Below are 23,885 nucleotides of genomic sequence, written 5' to 3'. Positions count from 1 at the left end.
AGTCTGATGTTTGAGAAAATATAAGGGGTCACTAACTTTGTGAATTATTGTTTTCTTTATATTTTTACTGAACTATACCACAAACGTGTGTGACAGCAAAAAATTAAAAAGAAAAAAAAAAACTCTTAATAATAAAATTAGAGAGATTTATCTTCATTGTTAGATGCTTACTTCCATATAGTGCTATTTATTTTATACGAAATTATGAATAACATCCTTTTTTTTTCCCAGGACATTTTCAAGACAAACTCCACAACATATCATTTGCATTCTGGATTGTTTTTTATATATGTTTATAATGTGAATGATACATTTATGGCCTTTTCTATGATTGGCCAGTTTTGTTGTGAATGTTTAATGAATGATGCACTCACAAAATTTTGACAAATCCCTAAAAAAAAAGACAATTAATCATCAAAGCCCTAAAACTGAAATTAAGCAGCATGATTATTTTTAGACAATTAACCCTCAGCCAAATTTAATAATTGTGACAGCACTAATTTTTTTTATTTATCTAATAGCCTTTTTTAGATTTTGAAAGATTCTAGATGGTAAGGGATATCTCTGTAGTCCTGGAATTTATTTGTACAGTATCTGTACGAACCCTGATGCATGCAATAATATGCACTTAAAGTTTGGACACAATTGGAAGAATTTGTTGTTAATTAATTTCCGTCTTTTCTTAGAGTGCAAAACCTCATGCAGCAGAGTCTCCACAGCCTCTGGACATTTCATCCATAGAGAAAACCAGTGTCTTTCATGGAGATCAGTATTCTCCTCATGGTATGACAACCCTGTATTAATCATACTGTAGTTTGGGTGGAAAATATACTGATGGCATATTAAAAAGCAAGTGGTCATTTCTTTTTGAAAACAAAGTCTGAAAGTAATATCAAAAGTGACTTAATGCAGTTCTTGCTGTCTTTTCGCAGGGAACCCTCTTCACAGCACAGCTTTGGAAGAAGATCTCAGTCCTGGACCAGAACAGAACAAAAAGTCTGCTCCGGAGAAGTCGGGTCGACCGCGAGCTAGGAAGCCTGTTCTTAGTGTAACAGATACTGATAAGACCGCAGTTACTCAAGCTAAGAAAATAGGCAAAGCTGTTTCTGAGGCACTGAATAAGAAAGCTTCATCCGAAGAGAACCAGGGACCTCCAACAAATAAAGGAGCAAAATCAGTAAGGTAGAGTGTGGTCCCGTGAGATCAGAGGCTTTTAAAGGCATTTGTGGTACGCAGATATGGTTATGCTTGGCTATAATAACATAAAGGCTTTCTATGTCATTACAGAAAAGTTAAAGGCAGACCTTTACCAACCATATCAGAAAGACCGAGATAATGCAGGAAAGAAAAGAACATCAAGCCACACAGCCAAGGTTAGAGTTCAAAGGAATAGTTCACCCAAAAATAAAAGTTTGCTTTAAATGTACTCACCTTCAGTGCCATTCAAGTTGTAGATCAGTTTGTTTCTTCATCAGAAGAGATCTGGAAAAATGTAGCATTTTGTCACTTGCTCTTTTCAGCAAATTATCATTTATTTATACATATATACATATATATATATTAAAAAAAAATGTATTATTATTCTCATTTTTCCAGGAAGCAGTCAAAGGTCAGAGGTCAGCAAAAGAAACCTCTTCGAGCCTGGGAGTGGCTCAGAGACAGCAGAGGTCACCTCCATCCTCAGAGGAGCTGACAGACGAGGATGAAAGTTTTGTATGTCTCATATCTTCATGTATCAGTATCTACATATGATATGATACGTGAAATATGGCCCTTTAATTCAGTTTTTCCTTTTCAGCACCCAAGCAAAGAGAAGTCTATACGGGGAAAGAGGAGATCATCTAGTCAGCGGCAGAGTGGCCACAAACACAGAAAAGGAAATCTTCATCTTCAACAGGTACTAAACAAAACAGTTGTTTGTTATTTTAAATGTGTGGTGTTCATAATTTATATGCATCAAATGCTTTAATTGTGTGCAGTGAAGCAGCATTTTTTCCACATTCATTTTCTTTAAATGCACTTTAAAAAATATAGGTTGCATAAACCAACCGAACGGCACAGAGGTGAATCATAGCATTGACAAACTTTTGATTTCAAAATCTATTAGGAATGCATGATCTGGTAAAATGTTTAACTTGAATGTAATGTAAATTCCGTTGAATTAAAAAAATGTCCAAATGCAGAAATGTAAATCGTCTTTCTCCAGAAAGAGCTGGCCCCTCTAAAAAAGCCAGGGATTTGAGAAGTCCAACTGATCTTGACGTGGTGCTCGGTAGTTTTCAGGAGTTTGTCACTCAGTACAAGTAAGTGTGAATTGCGCTAATTAATCCAGTGTATTAATAGTTAACAGAAGTCAAGTGCTTAAATATTTGACTGGTTTCTGCAGACAGACCATAAACTCTGAAGCAGTCAGACGCTCCATTGATGCCGTCAGTCGCTCATTTGAGGAGCAGCTCTCAGAGATAGTGAGAATGTCTTTCAGATCTTTTCACATAAAATAAATGTTGCTGATGTCCTAATTATAAAAATGTGTAATTTATTCATAGATCACAGCAACGAAGGAACTCAAGAATGTGAAAAAAGAGAAAACAACAAGGTGATTCTCCGTTGCATGACTCATTCAAAAGAATTTTAAATGTTTAGAAAATAAGTGTTTTATGCTCACCAGGACTGCTTTTATTTGCCCAGAACCAGTAATATTGTGAAATATTCAAATGTAAATGCATCTGTAGGATCATGTGACACTGAAAACTGGAGTAATGATGCTGAAAATTCAGCTTTGCATCACAAGAATAAATTACATTTTAAAATGCATTCAAATAGAAAATGTATTTTACATCTTAATAATTTTTCACAATAGTTTTTTGATTGGAAATTATTTGAATAGCAGTGTTGCTTTGCAGACATTAACTGTATTGTTCTCTCTTTTAGATCAAACAGCGCTATTAATAAGAAGAGGACCAGACTTGTGGAAGCCAATAATGAGCTCATTAAGTAAGCACTGACAAGTAAACATAATTGATGTTACATTTGAGGTCTGTTATTCTATTCTATTATATACTAATGTATAAAATTCATAGTAATTAATTTATGACTGTGAAATTGAAATGAATTTCTGGTTTTCAGGGGGAAGACAAAGCTGAGGAACCTTCAGAAAGATCACGATGAGATGGAACAGAGACTCAAAGCTCTGAGAGAAGGTTCCTCTTTGCTAACCAACCTGCAGGAGCTCAAACAGGAAGTACTGAAGCACCATAAAGCACATCCGGATGAGGTGGAAACGGTGAGGAAGTCTGCAGCTAGTTAGTTTGGTGTTGAGCTTTCATTCCTATTGAGTTCTGTGCATAAACATGCTGTACAAGCAAACCATATTGTCATATTTTATGGGATTTGTGGGGTTTATTGATATTTGGTCTGTTTCTCATTTCATTTCTGTCTTTTGTCTGACAGTATGGGCCCATCCTGTATGCCTGCCATGTTGATGGAAGCCAGGTGCATCATGGGAACAGAGCACCAGCTTAAGACTGTCAATGACCATCTACAGCAGGTCTTAGATGAAACAGAAAATTAATAACTAACACACACTGTACAGCTCAACAAATAAACAATTTTAAAGTCATGGTACACTTTATCACATTGTTTTAGTTTGGGAATTTATGCTAATTTAACTATTGTTATATACTTAACCTTGAGCTATTTTATTATCTCATTTGACATTTGACATCACACTCCAAAAAATGACTTTTCACAAAAGAGCCTCTACATATGCATCAAGAATACATTCTTATTTTATTATTCGTCATGCATTAGTAGTATTTAGGGTAAAGTTTGAACTGGTGCTTAGTCTTGATAGCCTTTGTCCTATAATGCCCTGCCTGAGCTTGTCTGATAAGAGGATCATTTAGACACTGTGCTTTAGGCTAGAAATGATCTCGGTGGTGTTTCAGGGGGAGTTTTTTGTGTAAAAGTGCACATCATTGAGTGAATGAACATGCAAAAATCTAGATAGATGCTTTAGCATAGTCACATTTATTCATTTAGCAGACACTTGTCTTGACACAATTTACAACTGAGGAATCAAGATATGTTTTAAATCAATTTTATTGTGGAAATATGAAGGAGAGGAGAAATTATGACTTTCATTCCTTTCACCTCTGACTCTGTATAAAAGTCAGTGTTAATACGCTTTGCGTGGGCTGAAATTATATATGCTTTATATACTTAAAAATGAATATAAAAACCGTCTGCAACAAGCATAAATGGCTGTAATATTTGCACACCTTGTTAACTGATATATGTGGGGGTGTGCATGTTTTCCGTCAATCCGAGTTCCTTGAGAATGGCAGAACAACTGCCGTGTCACTGCTGACACTTGATCTGAATGTTTTGAATGAGTGTGCAGATCAGTTTGATTGTACAAAGCTAGTATAATATCTCTAACTGTGCTCGTATAACTGACAGCAGCTCTATTGGACTACACCACTTCCTGTTGTTGCAGGTTTCAACTTACATGTCTGATTTTGTCCTTTGCACTTTGCCAGTCAAAATAAAATGGGCGGGAAAAAAACTGTACTTGTTTTTGGGCTTGTACAATGGGATCAAGATCATGTTCCATGAAGATATTTTGTACATTTCCTACCGTAAATATATTAAAACTTGATTAGCAACATGCATTGCTAAGAACTTCATTTGGACAACTTTAAAGGCGATTTTCTCAGTTGCTAGATTTTTTTGCACCCTCAGATTCCAGATTTTCAAATAGTTGGATCCTATCCTAACAAACCATGCATCAATGGAAAGCTTATTTATTCAGCTTTCAGATGATGTATAAATCTCAATTTTTTAAAAAAATTGGTCCTTATGACTGGTTTTGTGGTCCAGGGTCACATTTGAGGGGCATCTGTCTCAATAAATTGCAAGTTTAATACATTTACAAATGACTACATTAATGCTGCCTTCAAGTGTGCCTGGGAAACCCATTCCTCTGAGTCTGGTGTTTATTATAGAGTTCAACAGTCATGTTTTGGAAGTAAAAACTCTCCATAGAGAAATTGGTAACTGGCTTTTAATGGTATTATGCATTAGTTAAAGCCTTATTTTTTAAAAAAAATTATGTGTAGTGAAAAAAACTACAATACCCATGATGCTGTAAACAAAATTCAATAAGAGAGTCACAGCAACCACATTATGCCAAAAGATCCACCCAATCCCATGCAGCACCATGAATTATGTAACTGAGTCCAAAGAAAAGTCCATTCGGTCTCACTATGCTGTCTCAAAATAGGCATTCATATATACAGTATACAAACACACTCACACATATATTATTTTATATATATATATATATATATATATATATATATATATATTTATTTATTTATTTATATAGCTAGAATCAACAACTTTCAATGAATATTTTTATATTTCTCCATTTTTAAATTGATTATGCAAAAAAAAAAAAAAAATTTCAATCACAACTACATGTGAAGCTAAATATAAAAGTTGAATGATTAACACTACTGGTTACAGACTTTCCACTCACTTGTGTGCTCAGAACATAATTGTGATATTTCTGACTCTGTCTGAACACATTATATATCAAAAGAAAAAATACCAAAATCAAGATATTGCAGTACTTTTCTCACAGCAGTGTGTATTCAAGCTATGCCACATAACTTCTCACTGACGTCCCACAGTTTTTTGGCGATTCCATCGTCTCTGGCCTCAGGCTTGACTTGCACCAGCTGACAGTCAGAAAAGTATCGTCCGCTCAGGTGCTCGATGTTCTCTTGTAGTGCGCAGTACAGCGTCGTCTGAGACCCGGACACCGGGTCGGTCGCCCAGAACTTGTTAACAATGGTCTTGATAATCTGTGTGTGCCATTCATTGATGTCACGGGCAAGCTCTGATCTTACCGACCCTGAAACAGATCAAAACACAGAAAACAGGGTGGATGCAACAGATTAGATGCTTCTGACTTTGTTTTTTTTTTATTTTTGGATCCCTGCTGTTTTCAGGGTTTCTTCGAATCCTTAAAAAGGTCTTAAAAATTCTTAATTTGCCCTTCCACGAACTAAGGACTTAAAAGGTGTTAAATTGGAGCAGAAAGTCATGGCATTAAATGTTGCAACTTTTTTTTTCTTTTTCTTTTTTTTGAGAAATTTAACAAAATTAAGAGAATTAAGTTTCTGCATCTGTTGGATTTGATATTTTCCTTTTTTATCATGAATTCACATGTTGATACAGTTCTCAGAAAACAAGACTTCTTATGTCATTGCTGCATCTACTTTGAATTAACTCAAAAACTACAAAAAATAAGGAAGAACGTCATTTTTGTACAGTGTGATCAGAAGATACAGTAAGAGTTATTTCCATATTCTAGTTAAGCTATGTTTTTATGTGTAAGATCAATGAAAAAGTAATGAAGATAGATTGGAAGTGGCATTTAGAGAACATACTGATGTATTGTTTACCCTTTCATTTATTCCTTAAATTTTCTTCAATTGGTCTTGAAAAGGAAAAAAATTTGCCTGCAGACAACTTGTGTTTTGTGGCAACTTACCAATCTCATAGTTAATGTTTCTGCAAAGAAACACTGAAGAACTTTTATTGTAGGGTTTTTTTTTAAGCATTGTATGTTTTAGATTTATTAATGGTTTTTGGCAAAAATACTTACATTTTGCAAACTCTCGCCGATCACTAACCTGGATGGAGACTGTAGCATGTGACGCCGGTTCCCTCCAGTCTCTTGGCCAGTTCATGAGTGAAGAGCACATTACAGAGCTTGCTGTGGGTGTAGGCCCTGAATAAATCAGCGTCAGATGATCCCAGAGCGAGCTTCTTGTGTGTGTTGATGCAGTTGAAATCAATAGTGCCCTGATCATGACCACAAGACGACACGGTGATCACTCTGCTGGGCGCACACTCCTTGAGACGCTCCAGCAGAAGATTGGTCAACAGGAATGGACCGATATGATTGACACCGAGGATCATCCCGATGCCATCTTCAGTGCGTCCTGGAGCGCCCAGTCCTTAACAACACAACAAACAAGTATCATCCATGCTGGTAAAACAAACCACATCTTACACTACCGGTAAAACGGTAATATTATTACAAATTAAAATAACTTTTCTGTTGTAATATATTGCAAAATGTAATTAATTAATGAATTTTCAGCAGCTTTTCTCTGTTGTGGAAACTCTTTAATTTATTTTTTAAATTGTAAAAATATTTTACAGTATTACTCCTTTACTGTATTTTTGATCAAATACATTCAATCAGATATATTAGGTAGTGTACGTATGTTGAAGCTTTAACCTTACAGGTTTAGGAGCTGGTTAGCTTTGCTTTTTTAGTTTTACCAGCATTATTGATGAGCAGGTCTAGTCTGGGCTCGGCCTTCAGGAAGGTTTCGGCAAAAGATCGGATGGATTTCTGACTTGCAAGATCCAGTTGCATGAAGATCACAGCATCATTCCCAGTTTCCTAAGAAAATATCAGAATGTTCTATCAGTTACAATCTTTGTACAATAGATAAAGTATAGCTTAATGAACTGGGACAAATATATTTTCATGTCCTTAATGTTTAATAGTTTTTTCTTCTCAGATCAGAGTTAAATCAGAGCTTTCACTCACGGTCCTGATTTCTTGTGCTGCTGCTTCTCCTCTCTGTTTGCTGCGGCAGGCCAGAATCACTCGGGCTCCTCTCATGGCCAGCCCTGCGGCAGTCGCCTTCCCAATGCCAGTGTTGCCACCTGTCACACACAACAGATGGAAAATGTATTCTTTGTTGTTCCAGCATAGACATGCACAGAGTCATAGCTTCATGTGAAGTATTTGCACTTGCTGAACTGTTTTTATAACAGTGATTCTTAACATTTTGACTCCAAACCCCAATTGTCCAAATCAATATTCAAAGCAAAACCAGAAAAATGTATATTCAATATAAGAATGCCCATGGCTTTTTAAGATTTTAATAATATACACGACTTCCCTAGGTCTGTTAGTCACACATTCATTACAAAATTAAAAGTTTGTTGAGGGTTTCTTTGGTTGCTTTTTTCCTACTCCATATAAAGCTGTTTTGTTTTGTATTGTCTAGTATTATTTGTATTATAAGCAATGCATGCATTTATGTATTCATATTTTATTTTATTCCAGCTTTATTTTAATTAACACTTGTTGTTGTTTTTTAGCTAAAAACTATAGGCCCCATAATATGGCAGAAGTTTCACTGTCACTACACTTCCGGCTTCTGAACTGGTTGCAGTTCCACTCTGATTCCATATGAGGGCGCTCACAGGACGAGTGCAGAATGAATGGAGGTCAGTGGTGGGATATCCCTCAAAATCCACTTTTCTCAAAATATAATTTTTGTCTAGTAATTTGAATGTTGTATTCGAAAGGAGATGCAAAGAAATTACAGATTGCTGGGTGTTAGATTTTTTTAGAGTCACTTATTTGCTTTAAAAAGTCTTTTAAAATGTCAATGACGTTATACGTTCATTAGCAGAATGCTAGCGTGTTATGGGCAACAACAACTCAACCTGTAAGAAATCGAAAGGACATAAGTACTCGTTCATTCAACTTTCGACCTATAACCCATGTTGAACTTGCAAAACCTACAATCAGATCTGAGATTTCTCAACGGCAATCGGTTGAAAGGGACAAATTTAGCCGTCTAGTAGCCCCATAGACTCCCATTCATTTTGCACTCATGGTGATCGCCTCCAGTGGAACTCTGGTGGAACTGCAACCAAAATTCGGTACAATAGGACTTAATTGGGAGTGGGACGGCTCTCCGTAGACGGGCTCTGTCTGGATACGGGTCACTTTTAAAAGATGTCCGGAGCCCGTCTACGGAGAGCCTTTCTACTTATGTCCTTTCGATTTCGAACACCCAGCAATGTGTAATTTCTTTGCATCTCCTTTCGAATACAACATTCAAATTACTAGACAAAAAATTATATCCTGAGAAAAGTGGATTTTGAGGGGGTATACCGCCCTTGACCTCCATTCATTCTGCACTCGTCCTGTGAGCGCCCTCATATGGAATCAGAGTGGAACTGCAACCAGTTCAGAAGCCGGAAGTGTAGTGACAGTGAAACTTCTCGCCATATTAGACATTCTCTGAGATGATGTAAGCGGTTCGTCAAAAAAATCGGATATAGTCAGAAAATCAGATTTGGGCATCAAGACCTGCAGTGTAAATGCAGCCATATTATAATAACCCCGATACATTTATACAAATAGAAGAAAAGACTCAGTAAATGAGATGTGGAAACACAGTTAGCCTACATAAGTTGTTTGAAAGAAAAATCATATATGACAACGTCAAATTCAAATTGAATTCACAGCAATTTAATAATCTATTTTAGTCTCCTACTGCTCAGATTTTTTACCTAGGAAAAAAAAAAGACTCCAGTAACGTTGCCTAATATTAAAGAGACGAGTTCAACCGTGTCTCTTTTTCTTGTCATATTCTATTTTCATTTCTTCTAAGAAATTTTAGGAGAAACATCTGAGTTGAGATCTGAAAGAATAACCTCTGAGAAATCTTGCACGATGCAAACTTTTGAAGAAAAGTCACATAACGTAACACACCCGTTACAATACAATGAGTGCCGGTGACGGGGTTTTCCCATAAAATATAAAAGCACAATAAATAAAAAGAGAGAACATTTTTGGCAGTGCGCAGGTGAAGGTCTGTCCTGTGAACAAAAATCCTATGACCAGTAGTATCTCAAACGCCCATCTGCCTATGCAACGGACATAGAAATAAAAGCAGGCTACTCAATAAAAAAATGCATTTAAGTTGTTAAAATAACATGATAAAGTGTGGGATGATGAGTTTTTTTTGTGAATTTGGAGATTTTGTGTAGTTGATGAGTTATAGTGTGTGATGTTTTTTTGTTTGTAATTTTTTTTTTTCTGTGAGTGGTTTTTTTTGAGTAAGGCAAATGCATACGACACTGAAAAAAATGATTAATTGAATTTACTAAATTTTTTTATGGTAAGTGGTTGCAATCAATTTATTTTAGCTATATTTAAATAAACTAATTTAGTTGATTAACTTTCAGCAAAATTTATTTAAATGTAGCTAAAATAAATTGATTCAATAAATTAAATTCAATGAATCAATTTTTTCAGTGAAGTTGGGTTTTTCTTAGGATTGCAAAACTCTATTGTAACAGTATTTTTAGGCTATGTGTACAGCTACTTGAATTAAATATACTTTAAAGTGATTGATAAAGGCTCAAATTTGCTAAAATTAATGATTTCGTATCTGATACTTTGTCAGTGAACTCTATCAGTAGAAGCAGAAAACCTTTTTCAGTGTGTTTATTTTTACTGTACACTTCTAACAGTCCCTTTTCCTTTCTAATAATGACTTTGCACTTTTCTGTGTCAGAGGTGTCCTCCAATTGTGTGCAAACGCTCCAGACGACCTCCATAAATCAAAGAGTCACTAATGAGTTCACTTTGTTGTCTTGGCACGCTATTATTCAGTATACACTATGCTATTATTGGAGAGGATACATACTGCCGCACTGTGGCCAAATTAAGGTGTTTCATCAAACTACATGTGTTCAAATGTATGTGCAGTCAATGACAGTTTGAAAAAATTAAGATTACAAAAGCTTTTGAAAGAAGTCTGTTGTGCTCAAAAAGGCTGCATTTATTTGATCAAAAAAAAAAAAATAGTAAAAACAATAAGTTTTTTTTTTGCAGAGATCTTGGATTGATAATGGGAGAGTCAAACCTCACTGTAAAGTGCACAGTCCTCCAGCACATCCTAAAGACTTTCAATAAGGTTAAGCTCAGGACTCTGTGGTGGCAAATTCATACATGATAATAATTTCTCATGCTCACTGAACCACTGTTTCACAGTTTGGGTCCATTGAATCTCGACATTGTCATCCTGGAATATGTATGTGTATGTACATATTCCAACATGGTTGTTGAGGAAATGAAAAGCTGCACACTGAGTCAGTTAGGGTTAAAAGAATAAAATACAATATGCCAGAACATATTCGCTAATCGCTACAATAATGATCCAATCCTAGACTTTCGATTTCCAAACCGTTTATTATTCTTGTGCAATGCAGTACTCATCTTTATTTTACTGCCGCATGGGTAAAATTTGGGTTTTCATGGCATGTAGGTGGAGTCATTCTCACAGAACTCTTTATGATGTTGAATGCTTGGTTACCTTCGTCAATGGAAGGTAATTCATATTTATGACTAGGCTTTCACTTTTGGAAGGATTTTAAAAATATGACTTTATTAATATTCATGAATAATCCACAAGTAATCCACATGACTTCAGTCTATCAATATCCTGTGCAGCGAAAAGCTGTTTGTTTGTAAGAAACAAATCCATGCAACCGTTCACACCATTCCTCTGTCCATATTATTGCTTTCTCCAGTGAAAAGTCATTTTATCTGAATCAGTACAAAATATGCACAGCTCAAGCAACGTTCACAAAAGCAGTCCAAATTAGTTTCTAAACAACTATATGGGTGGATTTCACTGTGAGGGGGACAACAGGGGATGGCCTTTTTATAGATTATGGATACAGTATGGATTATGGGACTCATATATTGGCAAGAAGTGACGCTTTAAAGTTAAAAACAGCTTGTGATGTATTGTATCAAACAAATCGTTTTCACTTCACAAGATGTAAGTTCATGGTTTGGAGCCGTGTGGATTATTTGTGAATTATTGTGATGTTTTTATCTACTGTTTGAATGGGACAGACCAGGATGCAAAAAAATGTGACGGAGACCTTCTCAAATCTGGGCTTCAAAATCAGAATTAGCCCAACTTGCTGATTGATAAATTATTTCTTGAGAAGAAAAAAGAAAAAAAAAAAAACAAACCTTTATTTGTAAAGGTTTAATAATTTTGTTGTGTTTTTTTTTCAAAGTGTTATATATATATATATATATATATATATATATATATATATATATATATATAATATATTATAGTCTATATAGTTTTTATTAATTTTTATTTATTTTAGTACTTCAAGTTAAACTAAATGAAAATGAGAAAAGTTAAGTTAAACTAAATGAAAATGAGAAAAGTTAATTAAAACATATAAATTAAAAAATGGGCAAAAAAAATATCTTGATTGTGTGAGATTCATTGAAAATAATGTTTTAATAAATTATATTGTTAACAAAAATAAGCGCATTGCTTGGTGATAATATAATATAACATAAAAAGAATAGAAACTAAAAATATTATTTGATTTATATCATTATATATATATATATATATATATATATATAATATATTTATATATATCTATATATATTATATTATATTTGTAAATATTATTTATAAATTGTTTTAAGTTTACAATTTATCATCAGCAAGCGTTATTTAAAGATTCTTTTGTTCGGAAGTTCCGAACATAAACACTAGCCACAATTTGTATTATGATAAACATAAAGATTACTTTATTCGATTATACTTTATTACTTTGAGCAATTTCAGAAAATGCAGAAAAAAAGAATACGACCTAGAGCTCCTGAAAAAACAAAAATTCATTCACACACACATACTGTTTATTTTTTACTGTTTAGTTTTTAGTGGTTTTTATTTTGAAGTAACAGCTTTTGTTTATTACTATGATGCAAATTATACATCATAGGCTAGCCTAGCTTCCACAGTTTTGGGATGAACTTCACATGAACTTCAAGCGGCTGGAGTGAACAACACTCATTCTGATGATGATGAACGGACTGCTCCAAAACCAGAATTAATGTTTTAAAAGCCCGTTTTGATTTGACAAGGTGTTTAAATTCGTAGTTCGAGTTGCTCTTACACAGATGTTTGAGTGTGTTTGTCCTGTGTGTGTGTCTCCAGGCTTGCAGAGGCTCAGAAGATTCCTGTTGATGCACCAGGTAATTAATTAACAAGTTTTCTTGAGAAACAAATTAGAGAATATGCTGATAAACTTGCATTAATCATCTTGTTTTCTGTCTGTCCTCAGTTTATTATGCCTGGAAGAACATTGCTAATGGTTCTCTGACAAAGTAGGCTATCAAAAAAGAAATGTGTGCATATTGTTTTAAACTTGAGGCTTTATCAACCATTTATAAGGATATAAAAGTAGCTACTAGCCTACAATTTTGCAGTCCTTTTAGGCATTTGTTTTGCTTCTGCCTTAGTAACAAATCAAAGACAAAACCGATATAAAGTGTTGAGGTTCATTATGGATGCTTTTCTTGTTTTCTACATCTCTCATTTATTGCAATCTTTGCTCATCAAATTACACAAACTTCCTCTTGTCAAAGAATCTTTTAATGCATGTGTTACAAGTGTTACAAAAAGTAGGATGAAAAAAATACTGGTAATTTCAGAAATTCGTGATTAAATACAAATTCCCTTTTTATCCCTTCTTCCCCCTGTTTGGCTGCAGTCTGCATTTTTAAATGCCTGCATAATATTATTAAAAATTGTATCCCACTGCAATTTAAACAGTAAAATAAATTATTTAGAGAAGAAATTATTTATAGTTCTTTGGTCAGCATAGACACAATACATGGCATCTCACACAGCGAGAAGATGAACCAGGAACTCCATCAGCATGTTGCTCAAGCAGAACGCCTAAGTTTAGATACTGCTGGTATCAGAGGTTTCCTAGCTAACCGGCTGTTAGCAAGTTGGTCATAATAAGTAACTTCCACAGAATGCACACGATAACAAGTTTCACCATGTATCGGAGCGTCTTTAATTAGTTTACTGCGCATGCGCGGGTTTTCTCGTCTTGTGGGTAGAGCCACAGTCTCACGGAACTTTGAATGCTTGCTTCTCAATATTCATAAGCCTTCGTGACTAGAAGAACTGAACGCAACGTATGAGCCTACTTAATATTTATAAGTAGGCTTTCACTATTGGAAGGACATTAAAACGTTACGATCTAAAATCTGTCATAGTAGGTTTCCTAACTCCACTGCCTCCCTGCTAAAGAGCTTCCTTTGGGTTTGTACTATACGAGTAGTTAAATAACCTTCCTGATCATCAAATCTACGTGTTTTTTATTTCGCTTTCAGAAGGAAACATCTGACACACAACTGTAAGTTATTTATTTTTATTCCTTTTATATTTATTCCTTTTATATATGTATTCACATTACTGATCACCTTAATTGCATCAGCTTAATTTGCGTTTTTAGTGATCAGAAAGAAATGTAAAAAATTATTTAGTTCTGAAGGCGCTTGAGAGTGTTCTTGAGCGATGACAAATGGATTTAGATAACAAGACGTCAGATGTGACTGTGAAATGGCACTAAATAGAATCATAAGAGTCTGTATGTTGTTTGTGGAAATTTCTGGGAAATAACTCTTTATAAAATAAAATTTTTAGGTGGCTGTGATGGTCTAAGACTAAAATTCATAATATTATAAAGCTAGAGAAGAGTACCATAACTCCTGACAAGTCTTGTTCCATAATGTGCTGTCATGGGCTTGTCCCAGTGTAGAAAAGTCCAACCTACTTTCGATACTGCAATCTTCAAGCAACTGACTGCTGAGAGGCCCGTCCTTCAGTTATCAAGCTGTTACATGTTTGTAAATCCAGATATTTGTGCTCATTATGGCTGTTAAACATCTAAATTAAGAAAGAAGCAAACAGGTTATCTTTTGGTGCTTTATATGAACTTGTTGCACCTATTGTTTTAAAGGGCATGCTTTAGGGGACGTGTCTTTGAAAACACATACTGAATTTGATAATCTGGGACATATGTATTAGGCCTAAAAAAGCCTATATTCACCATACTTTATGCGTGCCAAAAAAACAATCTCACCGATTTTTAAAAAGCATTATGAAAAATATGACAAGTACAGAAATCTCAATAAGAAAATGTATATTCCAGTATCAGGAAAAATTATTTATTTCTGTATTTCTTGATTTAAAACTATTAAAATTGTTTAACATTTGTTTAACATTGTATTAACATTTTAAAGAATCAACTAAAATTTAAGCAACAGCAAGCAACAATTTGATTCATGGATTATTCAGTCAGTTATTCAAGTTCTCCATTCTATTAAAATTGGGGATCCTCGGGGAACTGCCTTCACCAACTCTTTGTACTCCACAATAGCGCCCTTCATATTCCATTGGTTTAGCTTCTTCTTATTTCTCTCATTTCCCTCTCTCTATCTTCCTCACTCTTTCTGTTGACATCTCTTTTCCTGACGCTGTGGTGGCATTGTTTTCTGTAATACATTTCATTGAGTTAATTAAAGGTCATGGATATTTTCATATTTAGCTGACTAATGACTGTGTGGGTGTGGGTGTGGAGAAGGGTGGGTGGGTGAGGGTGGTTGTGCGTGTGCAGGGTGTGTGTGCGTGTGCAGTGTTTGTGTGTGTGTGTGTGTGCATGTGTGTGTGTCTGTGTACAGAACATTGTCAACTGGCCTGGGCGCAGATCCCCCTCCTGCTCAGTGATTTGAACCTACTAACTGGGAATTTGGGAAATGAAATTAACTGTTTACTTCATCCTGATACCTTTTGCTTGCTACTGGAATACGTTTCCCAGAATCCATCTCTGTAGAATCTCTCTAGCTAGCTGATAGCTACTGTGAGCTAATGTTATAACCTCCAGTAGTCCATATTAACACCCATTTCTCATTATAGCATATATGTGACCCTGGACAACAAAACCAGTCTTAAGTGTACATTTTTCGAAATTGAGATCTATACATCATCTGAAAGCTGAATAAATAAGCTTTCCATTGATGTATTGGTTTGTTAGGATAGGATCCAACTATTTGAAAATCTGGAATCTGAGAGTGCAAAAAAAATCAAAATAATTAGAAAATCGCCTTTAAAGTTGTCCAAATGAAGCTCTTAGCAATGCGTATAAACTAATCAAAAATGAAGTTTTTTATATTTACAGTAGGAAATGTACAAAATGTCCTAATGATTTTTGGCATAAAAGAAAAATCGATAATTTTGACCCATACAATGTTTTTTTGGCTATTGCTACAAATATACCCCAGCGACTTTAGACTGGTTTTGTGGTCCAGGGTCACATTACTATCCCTTGTCATTAGATTTAACTTTCTGTGGAATCAGCCTCATGAAGTCATGTGATCTCAGACACATGATATCCATGATAAAATTATAGTAAATTTCCTGTTGACTACATTTTGTTTCAAGAGGAAATAAACACACTGGAGTTTGGTGTTCCAGATTACTGATTACCCAATGTCTCAGATTACCCGAATTCACCCTACTGTATGAGTCATTTTTAAGAATAGGTTTAGTAACATCAGTGCGTGTTTGTGTGAGTGTGTGTGTATGAGATTGTGAAAATCATGGAAAATGTAAAGCATAATGTGATAATATGATGCAACATGAGAAAAACACTTACAGTAACTCAACAGTAGTTCAAATAAAAAACATACATAATTTCCTATGGCATGTTATATTTCTTGGAATTACAAGAGAATATGTCAATCTAAAATACATTCTATATTTATTAAGATTGCAGGAAATGTGAAGCATTATTTATCAGTAGATCTGTTTCTTTTGTGTCCCTTTAGTGACCATGTCGGACTCTGTGGACGCCATACAAGTGAATGCCAAAGAGTATGTGTGATGCTAATAAAAGTTAATTAGCTACAGAACTTTAATTACAAGGGACCAGACATACAATATGATGTAGGTTTGGTTTTAAAGAAATAGGTCCCACACCAACACTGAAAGTTTGTGTTCCTCATGGGAACAGATTTGGAGAAATGTAGCATTACATTAGTTGCTCACCAATGGATTTTCTGCAGTGAATGGGTGCCGTCAGAATGAGAGTCCAAACAGCTGATAAAAACATCACACGGTAATCCACATGGCTCCAGTCCATCAGTTAATGAATTCTGAAGCAAAAAGCTGTGTTTGTAAAAAACAATTCCACGAAATGGTTGCTTGACGGCACCCATTCACTGCAGAGGATACATTGGTGAACAAGTGATGTAATGCTACATTTCTCCAAATCTGATGAAGAAACAAACTCATCTACATCTTGGATGGCCTGAGGGTCAGTATATTTTTAGCAAATATTTGTGGGAGAAATGTTCCTTCTAAGTCAAAATTAGAGCAATCTTTTGTTTATAAAGCAATCACTGAACAAAATCATCACATTGTGAAGTTAATGAAAGTAACTTTGTGTGAACCCTATGAATCTGTGATTAAATAAAACTTTAAATAATGACTTAAATTTGGGATCCTCACATACAGATTTTGTGTCACATACTGGACACATACAGGATGATAGAATGTACATTTTTGGGTGTTTTCACATTGCGAAGTTAATGAAAGTAACTGCTAACTATCCACTTTTTAATTACCACTTTCTGAAGTGACTGTAAATCAGTTCCACATGAATTATGAATGCATCATAAAAGTATCTTTGTTTGCACAGGGATTCGTATTTCACAGATGCCGGAGTCGATCAGACAGATGCAAAACCACATTCAGATGTTTTTCAGTACAACATGAACTATCCCAGTCTGGGACAATGTGTCATCATCAACAACAAGAATTTCCATAGAAAAAACAGGTAAGAGCTGGAAACTAACACTGATGAGTTAAACAAGTTAGATTAATGTAACTATATTTTTTTTTTTTTTTTTTTTAAACAGGAATGGGAGTTTCGTAATGGGACAGACCAGGATGCAAAGATGTGATGGAGACCTTCTCAAATCTGGGCTTCAAAATCAAAATTAGCAATGATCAGACTGTCTCACAGATGAGAGATCTGTTAACTAAAGGTATTTGGTAACACTTTAGAATAGTGAACACTTATTCACTATTGACTATGACTTTTCTCTCAATAAATTCCTAATTTGCTGCTTATTAATAGTTAGTAAGGTAGTTGTTAAAAGGATACTCCACCCCGAAATGAAAATTTTGTCATTAATCACTTACCCCCATGTTGTTCCAAACCTGTAAAAGCTCTGTTCGTCTTTGGAACACAATTTAAGATATTTTGGATGAAGACCGGGAGGCTTGAGACTGTCCCATAGACTGCCAAGTAAATAACAGTGTCAAGGTCCAGAAAAGTATGAAAGTCATCGTCAGAATATTCCATCTGCATCAGAGGTGCAATCTGTGTTTTATGAAGCGACGGGAACACTTTTTGTAAGCAAAGAAAACAAAAATAATGACTTTATTCAACAATTCCTTTGTCAACGGTCTCCTCTGTGTCTCTTCATATCACCGTGCTGCGTTATGCTTTTCTGTATCATCCCCGCCACAAGGATGCGCTGTTTTCTACGTGTATTTAGCTTTGATTGAAAGAAAAAAACAGCACATACTTGTGGTGGCGCGGAGACCGTTGCCAAAGGAATTGTGAATAATAAAGTCGTTATTTTTGTGTTTCTTCGCTTACAAAAAGTGTTTCCCGTCTCTTCATACAACCAGATTGCACCTCTGATGCAGATGGAGATTCTGACGATGACTTTCAAACCTTTTAGGGACCTTGACACTGTTATTTATTTGGCAGTCTATGGGACAGTCACAGGCCTCCCGGCTTTCATCCAAAATATCTTAAATTGTGTTCCGAAGACGAACAGAGCTTTTATAGGTTTGGAACGACATGGGGGTAAGTGGTTAATGACAAAATTTTCATTTTGGGATGGAGTATCCCTTTTGTGTTGAGAATAAGATAAGGTGTTACCAGGTATTTTTTGCGAGATGCTGACTGAGCCTGAATAGGTGATTGGTTACAATATTAAAATCATCTGTCAGTCATAAACTCATGTATTCTTCCATCCTCAGTGTCTCAGGAAGATCACAGTCGTTTCTGCCATGTTTGTGTGTGTGTTGCTGAGTCATGGAGATGATGGAAAGATATATGGCACAGATGACTACATCGAGCTGAAGCAACTCTTTACGCTCTTCAGAGGAGACCGCTGCAAATCACTGGTGGGGAAACCCAAGCTTTTCTTCATTCAGGTGAGCTGAATGATAATATAGAAGAGTAAAGTTGATTTATTTCTCAAAATGCTTACTATTATAGTCTTTGTTAATATTTTTGAATTAGATTTTTTTTTATACTTTCCTGCTTTTATTTTAAATTTTAGTTAATGTTTTAATACTTTTGTTGTGTGCTTTTGTCATTATTATTATTATTATTTTAAAATATGTCTATATAGTTTTTTATTATATGTATTTTTTATTTTTAGTGTTATTTTATTTGATTTGAGTTAATTTAGTACTTATAGTAAGTTATATTCATTGAAAATGAGAAATAAGTTTTATAAATAAATAAAAATAAGTTTAGGTGTTTCATATTTTGTTTTATTAACTTGACGTTTATTTTTAAGTTTAAAAAAACTTGGGTAATTTTATGGTTTTAGTTTTAGTCAACAAAATAACTCTGCTTGGCAAGATATTTTACAGTTAATAAAAACTAAATATATTGTTCCTTATCTATTAAAAGATATTTAAAAATTGTACATATTAATAAAATTATTAAAAAAAATAAATAAATAAATAAAGGAACCGTTCACCCAAAAATGAAAATTTTGCTGATAATGTAAAGGCCATCTATGATGAGTTTGTTTCTTCATCAGAACAGATTTGGAGAAATTTAGCATTACACCACTTGCTTAGCAATGAATCCTCTGCAGTGAATGGGTGCCGTCAGAATGAGAGTCCAAACAGCTGAAAAAAACAACACAATAATCTACAAGATGTTGACTGATGGACTAAAGAGGTGTGTATTACTTGTGGATTATTGTGATGTTTTTATTAACTGTGTGGACTCTCATTCTGTCAGCACCCATTCACTGCAGAGTATCCATTGGTGAGCAACTCATCTACATCTTTGATGGCCTGAGGGAAAGTAATTTTCAAGGAAATATGTCATTTTGTGTGCACTATTCCTTTAAAAACTAACAATTCCTTCTTGTATTTCCTGTTAAAAAATGGGCGAATTGAAGGGCTCTTTCCTTTTTTTTGAAGTAGCCAATAGAGTTTTGTTCACTAACATGCAGAAATCCAAATTATACGACATCAAAATAGTTTCCACTATTTTGAGATGAATAGCTTTCATGTGAACTGCAAACTGTTACTGGACAGAACACTCACTCTAATGATGAACACAGACATCGATTAATAACAGTTTTAAAAGGCCCAATTTTGATTTGACGGTGTTCAGATTTATAGTTTAAGTTGCTCTTACACAGATGTTGAGTGTGTTTTGTCCTGTGTGTCTCCAGGCTTGCCAGAGGCTCAGAGCTAGATTCTGGCATCGAGGTCCGACAGTGTAAGTGAAGAGGAAAACACAGGGGAAGATTCCTGTCGAGGCAGATTTTTTGTTTATGCTACTGCACTGCACCAGGGTAACTAATAGCCTGTTCTCTAAAATTTTCTTGAGATCCAAATAAGAAGATGCGCAGATGCAAATGCCCTAACTGTCTTGTTTTCTGTCTGTCCTCAGGTTATTACGCCTGGAGGAATGTTGGCTAATGGTACTCCTGGTTCATCTTCTCGCTGTGTGAGATGCTGTCAAAAATATGGCAAGCGACTAAGAGATCATGCAGATCATGACACGTACGTTAACCACAAGGTGGCGCTGGACTTTGAATCCTCCTCTAATCTGCCAGGGTTTGATGGCATGAAACAGATACCATGTATTGTGTCTATGCTGACCAAAGATCTCTATTTCTCTAAATAATTCATGTGTATTTTACTGATTACATTCAGTGGATATGAACACTTTTAAATCATTTTTTAATAATATTATGCTTCCATTTAAAGCACTGCAGACAAAGGGGGAAGAAGGGATATAAAGGGGATTTATTTAATCACGGAATATGTTGAATTACTGTATTTTGTTTCATCCCTGGTGTATGGCATGTTTACAGTGCTGGATTTGACACAGACAGCTCTTTTAGGATTTTTATGCACTTTTAAGCAGGTCAGTCATCATTTGTGCCTGCTTGCTATGAAAGTATTCACAATTCTCAGGTTTATCATTCAGCATGCATTAAAGATTCTTTGACAAGAGGAAGTTCTGAACATAACACTATTTGTATTATGATAAATAAACATTTTAATTTGGTATTTAGCTTGTGCATTTTGTATAATTTGCTTTGAGATTCTAAAATTCAGCAAAAATGCAGAAAAAAAAAGGGGTACTAAAAACATTAATGCATATAGATAGATAGATATAAAAAAACTAATTAAAGGAATTATTTTACAAAGAAAAAAAAATTACAGCATTTTTGCTGTGTCTAAACACTATTTTGACTTCAGGTATCTATTCGCTTGACAAGCAGGTTTCATTAATGTACTTTAGTTTTAATTAAGAATCTGAATTAGTGTTTATTTTTATGTTTTCCATTTTCAAGTTTTAGTTTCTATAAATTTTTAAAAAGTTAAAAAAAAGTTTTCTGCATTAGAGTTAACACCAGTCTTGACCACACGGTGGTGCTCTGTTCTCAGGTCCCAGTCGAGTGCTTAAAAACAAGGTGTGTTCCTGAGAAATGCAACAGAAAGCAGAACAACTCCCTGAAACTTCACCTTATTTCTGTTTCAGTCTTGTTTCTTCAATCCATCCGTCAAGCTGTTTCCTTTTCGTGTTTGTTTAAATTAAAAAATGTATTTGGGGAAAGTATTGGAGATATAAAAGGAAAGAAGATTGATTCTGGAACTAAGACTACTGCTTTTAGGGGCGGGTTTTGCTATTATGGTACTATTGCAAAGAATACTCTGAGTCCAATGTATTATTTAAATGGGGGTTGTGGTGTTAGAGTCGGGTTTGCATGGACTGTATAAAAAGGGTTTGTTGTGCATAATATGCTGTGAAGTTTGCAGGGGTTGGCAGGCATAGAGAAGATATGGACTCTCTCTCTCTCTCTCATCTCTCTCTCTCCTCTGTGGCTGTGTGAATGGGTGTGGGACAATGAGGCTAGAATGCACAGCTTATAATGCTTGTACAACTTGGCATTGCTTCTCTCATCTCATACAGCTCAAGATCTTTTTGGACATGTCATACCAGGATACGTCATGGACAAAAGTATAATAAAAACTAAATATATTGTTCCTTATCTATTAAAAGATATTTAAAAATTGTACATATTAATAAAATTATTAAAAAATAAATAAATAAATAAAGGAACAGTTCACCCAAAAATGAAAATTTGCTGATAATGTAAAGGCCATCTATGATGATTTTTTGTTTCTTCTCAGAAACAGATTTGGGAGAAATTTAGCATTACACCACTTGCTTTCGTGCAATGAATCTCTGCAGTGAATGGGTGCCTGTCAGAATGAAGTCCAAACACTGAAAAAAACAACACAATAATCACAAGATGTTGACTGATGACTAAAGATGTTATGTCTTACTTGTGGAGTATTGTGAATGTTTTTTATAACCTGTGGGACTCTCATTCTGACGGCACCCATTCACTGCAGAGGATCCAGTGGTGCAACTCTCTACATCTTTGATGGCCTGAGGAACAGTATTTTCAAAGGAAATATTCATTTTTGTGTGCACTAATTTCCTTTAAAAACTAACAATTCCCTTCTTGTATTTCCTTAAAAACTGGCGAATTGAAGGGCCTCTTTCCTTTTTTGAAAGTATCCAATAGAGTTTTGTTCACTAACATGCAGAGGGAATCCAATGTCATACGCATACTATTAGTGTCCACTATTTTGGATTGAATAGCTTTCATGTAGGCTTTACCAAACGTCTTTGGTTGAGAACACTCATCTCAATGATGAACGACACATCGAGTATAACATTTTTAAAGGGGCCAATTTTGATTTGTGACGGTGTTCAGATTTATAGTTTAAGTTGCTCCTTTAACAGATGTTTGAGTGTGTTTTTCCTTTTGTGTCTCCAGGCTTGCAGAGTCTCAGAGCTAGCTTCTGGCATCAGAGGCCGACAGTGTACGTAGAAGTGAGTAACACAGAAGATTCCTGTCAGAGGCTTGGATTTTTTTTGTATACTGCCTCTGCCTGCACCGGTAACGAATAGCCCGGTTCTCAAAAGAACATTGAGATCCAAACTAGGGAAGATGCGCGGTATGCAAATGCCCTAACTGTCTTGTTTTCAAATACTATCCTCAGGTTATGCACGCCTGAAGGAATGTTGCTATCTTGTTCCCTGGTTCATCTTCTCGCTGTATTGTGAGATGCTGTCAAAATATGGTCAAGCGACTGAGGATCATGCAGATCATGACACGTATTAACCACAAAGGTGGCGCTGGACTTTGAATCCTCCTCTAATCTGCCAGGGTTGTGATGGCATGAAACAGATACCATGTATTGTGTCTATGCTGACCCAAAGATCTCTATTTCCTCTAAATAATTCATGTGTATTATACTGATTACATTGGTGTGGATATGAACACTTTTAAGAATCATTTTTAATAATATTATGCTTCCATTTTAAGCACTGCAGACAAAGGGGGAAGAAGGGATATAAGAGATTTCATTTTAATCACGAATATTTGAAAGTATCTGTATTTTGTTCTAAAAATACCTGGTGTATGTAGCATGTTTACAGTGCTGGTTGACACAGACAGCTCTTTTAGGATTTTTTTATGCACTTTTAAGCTGTCAGTCATCATTTGTGCCTTGCCTTGCTATGAAGGTTCAACAATTCTTCTCAGGTTTATCATCAGCATGCATTAAGATTCTTTGACAAAGAGGGAGTTCTGAACATAAACCCTATTTGTATTATGATAAATAAACATTTGCTCTTTGGTATTTAGCTTGTGCATTTTGTATAATTTGCTTTGAGATTCTAAAATTCAGCAAGAATGCAAGAAAAAAGGGGTTACTAAAAACATTAATGCATATAGATAGAGATGAATATAAAAAAAACTATTAAAAGGGATTATTTTTTACAAA

At 35.0% G+C, this 23,885-nt stretch overlaps 1 protein-coding gene and 2 pseudogenes across 1 annotated transcript; 2 read left to right on the top strand and 1 right to left on the bottom strand.

The window, feature by feature from the left end:
- Window positions 1-548: 548 nt before the first annotated feature.
- On the top strand, window positions 549-2,600 carry LOC122147361 (annotated as a pseudogene).
- A 2,361-nt stretch (window positions 2,601-4,961) lies between these two features.
- LOC122147385 (dehydrogenase/reductase SDR family member 13-like) lies at window positions 4,962-7,813 on the bottom strand (the record flags this gene model as incomplete). The annotated part of the gene is made up of 4 exons (XM_042769664.1): window positions 4,962-5,920; window positions 6,705-7,031; window positions 7,363-7,486; window positions 7,637-7,813. Coding segments are annotated over 4 exons (891 nt in total), but the record flags the coding sequence as incomplete, so codon positions are not given.
- A 4,864-nt stretch (window positions 7,814-12,677) lies between these two features.
- Window positions 12,678-20,830, top strand: LOC122147384 (annotated as a pseudogene).
- Window positions 20,831-23,885: the final 3,055 nt, after the last annotated feature.

This window comes from Cyprinus carpio, chromosome A14 (assembly GCF_018340385.1).
Source record: "Cyprinus carpio isolate SPL01 chromosome A14, ASM1834038v1, whole genome shotgun sequence".
NCBI lineage: Eukaryota > Metazoa > Chordata > Actinopteri > Cypriniformes > Cyprinidae > Cyprinus > Cyprinus carpio.
The sequence above is the reverse complement of the archived record's forward strand: the minus strand, read 5'-3'. Positions and strand labels throughout refer to the sequence as shown.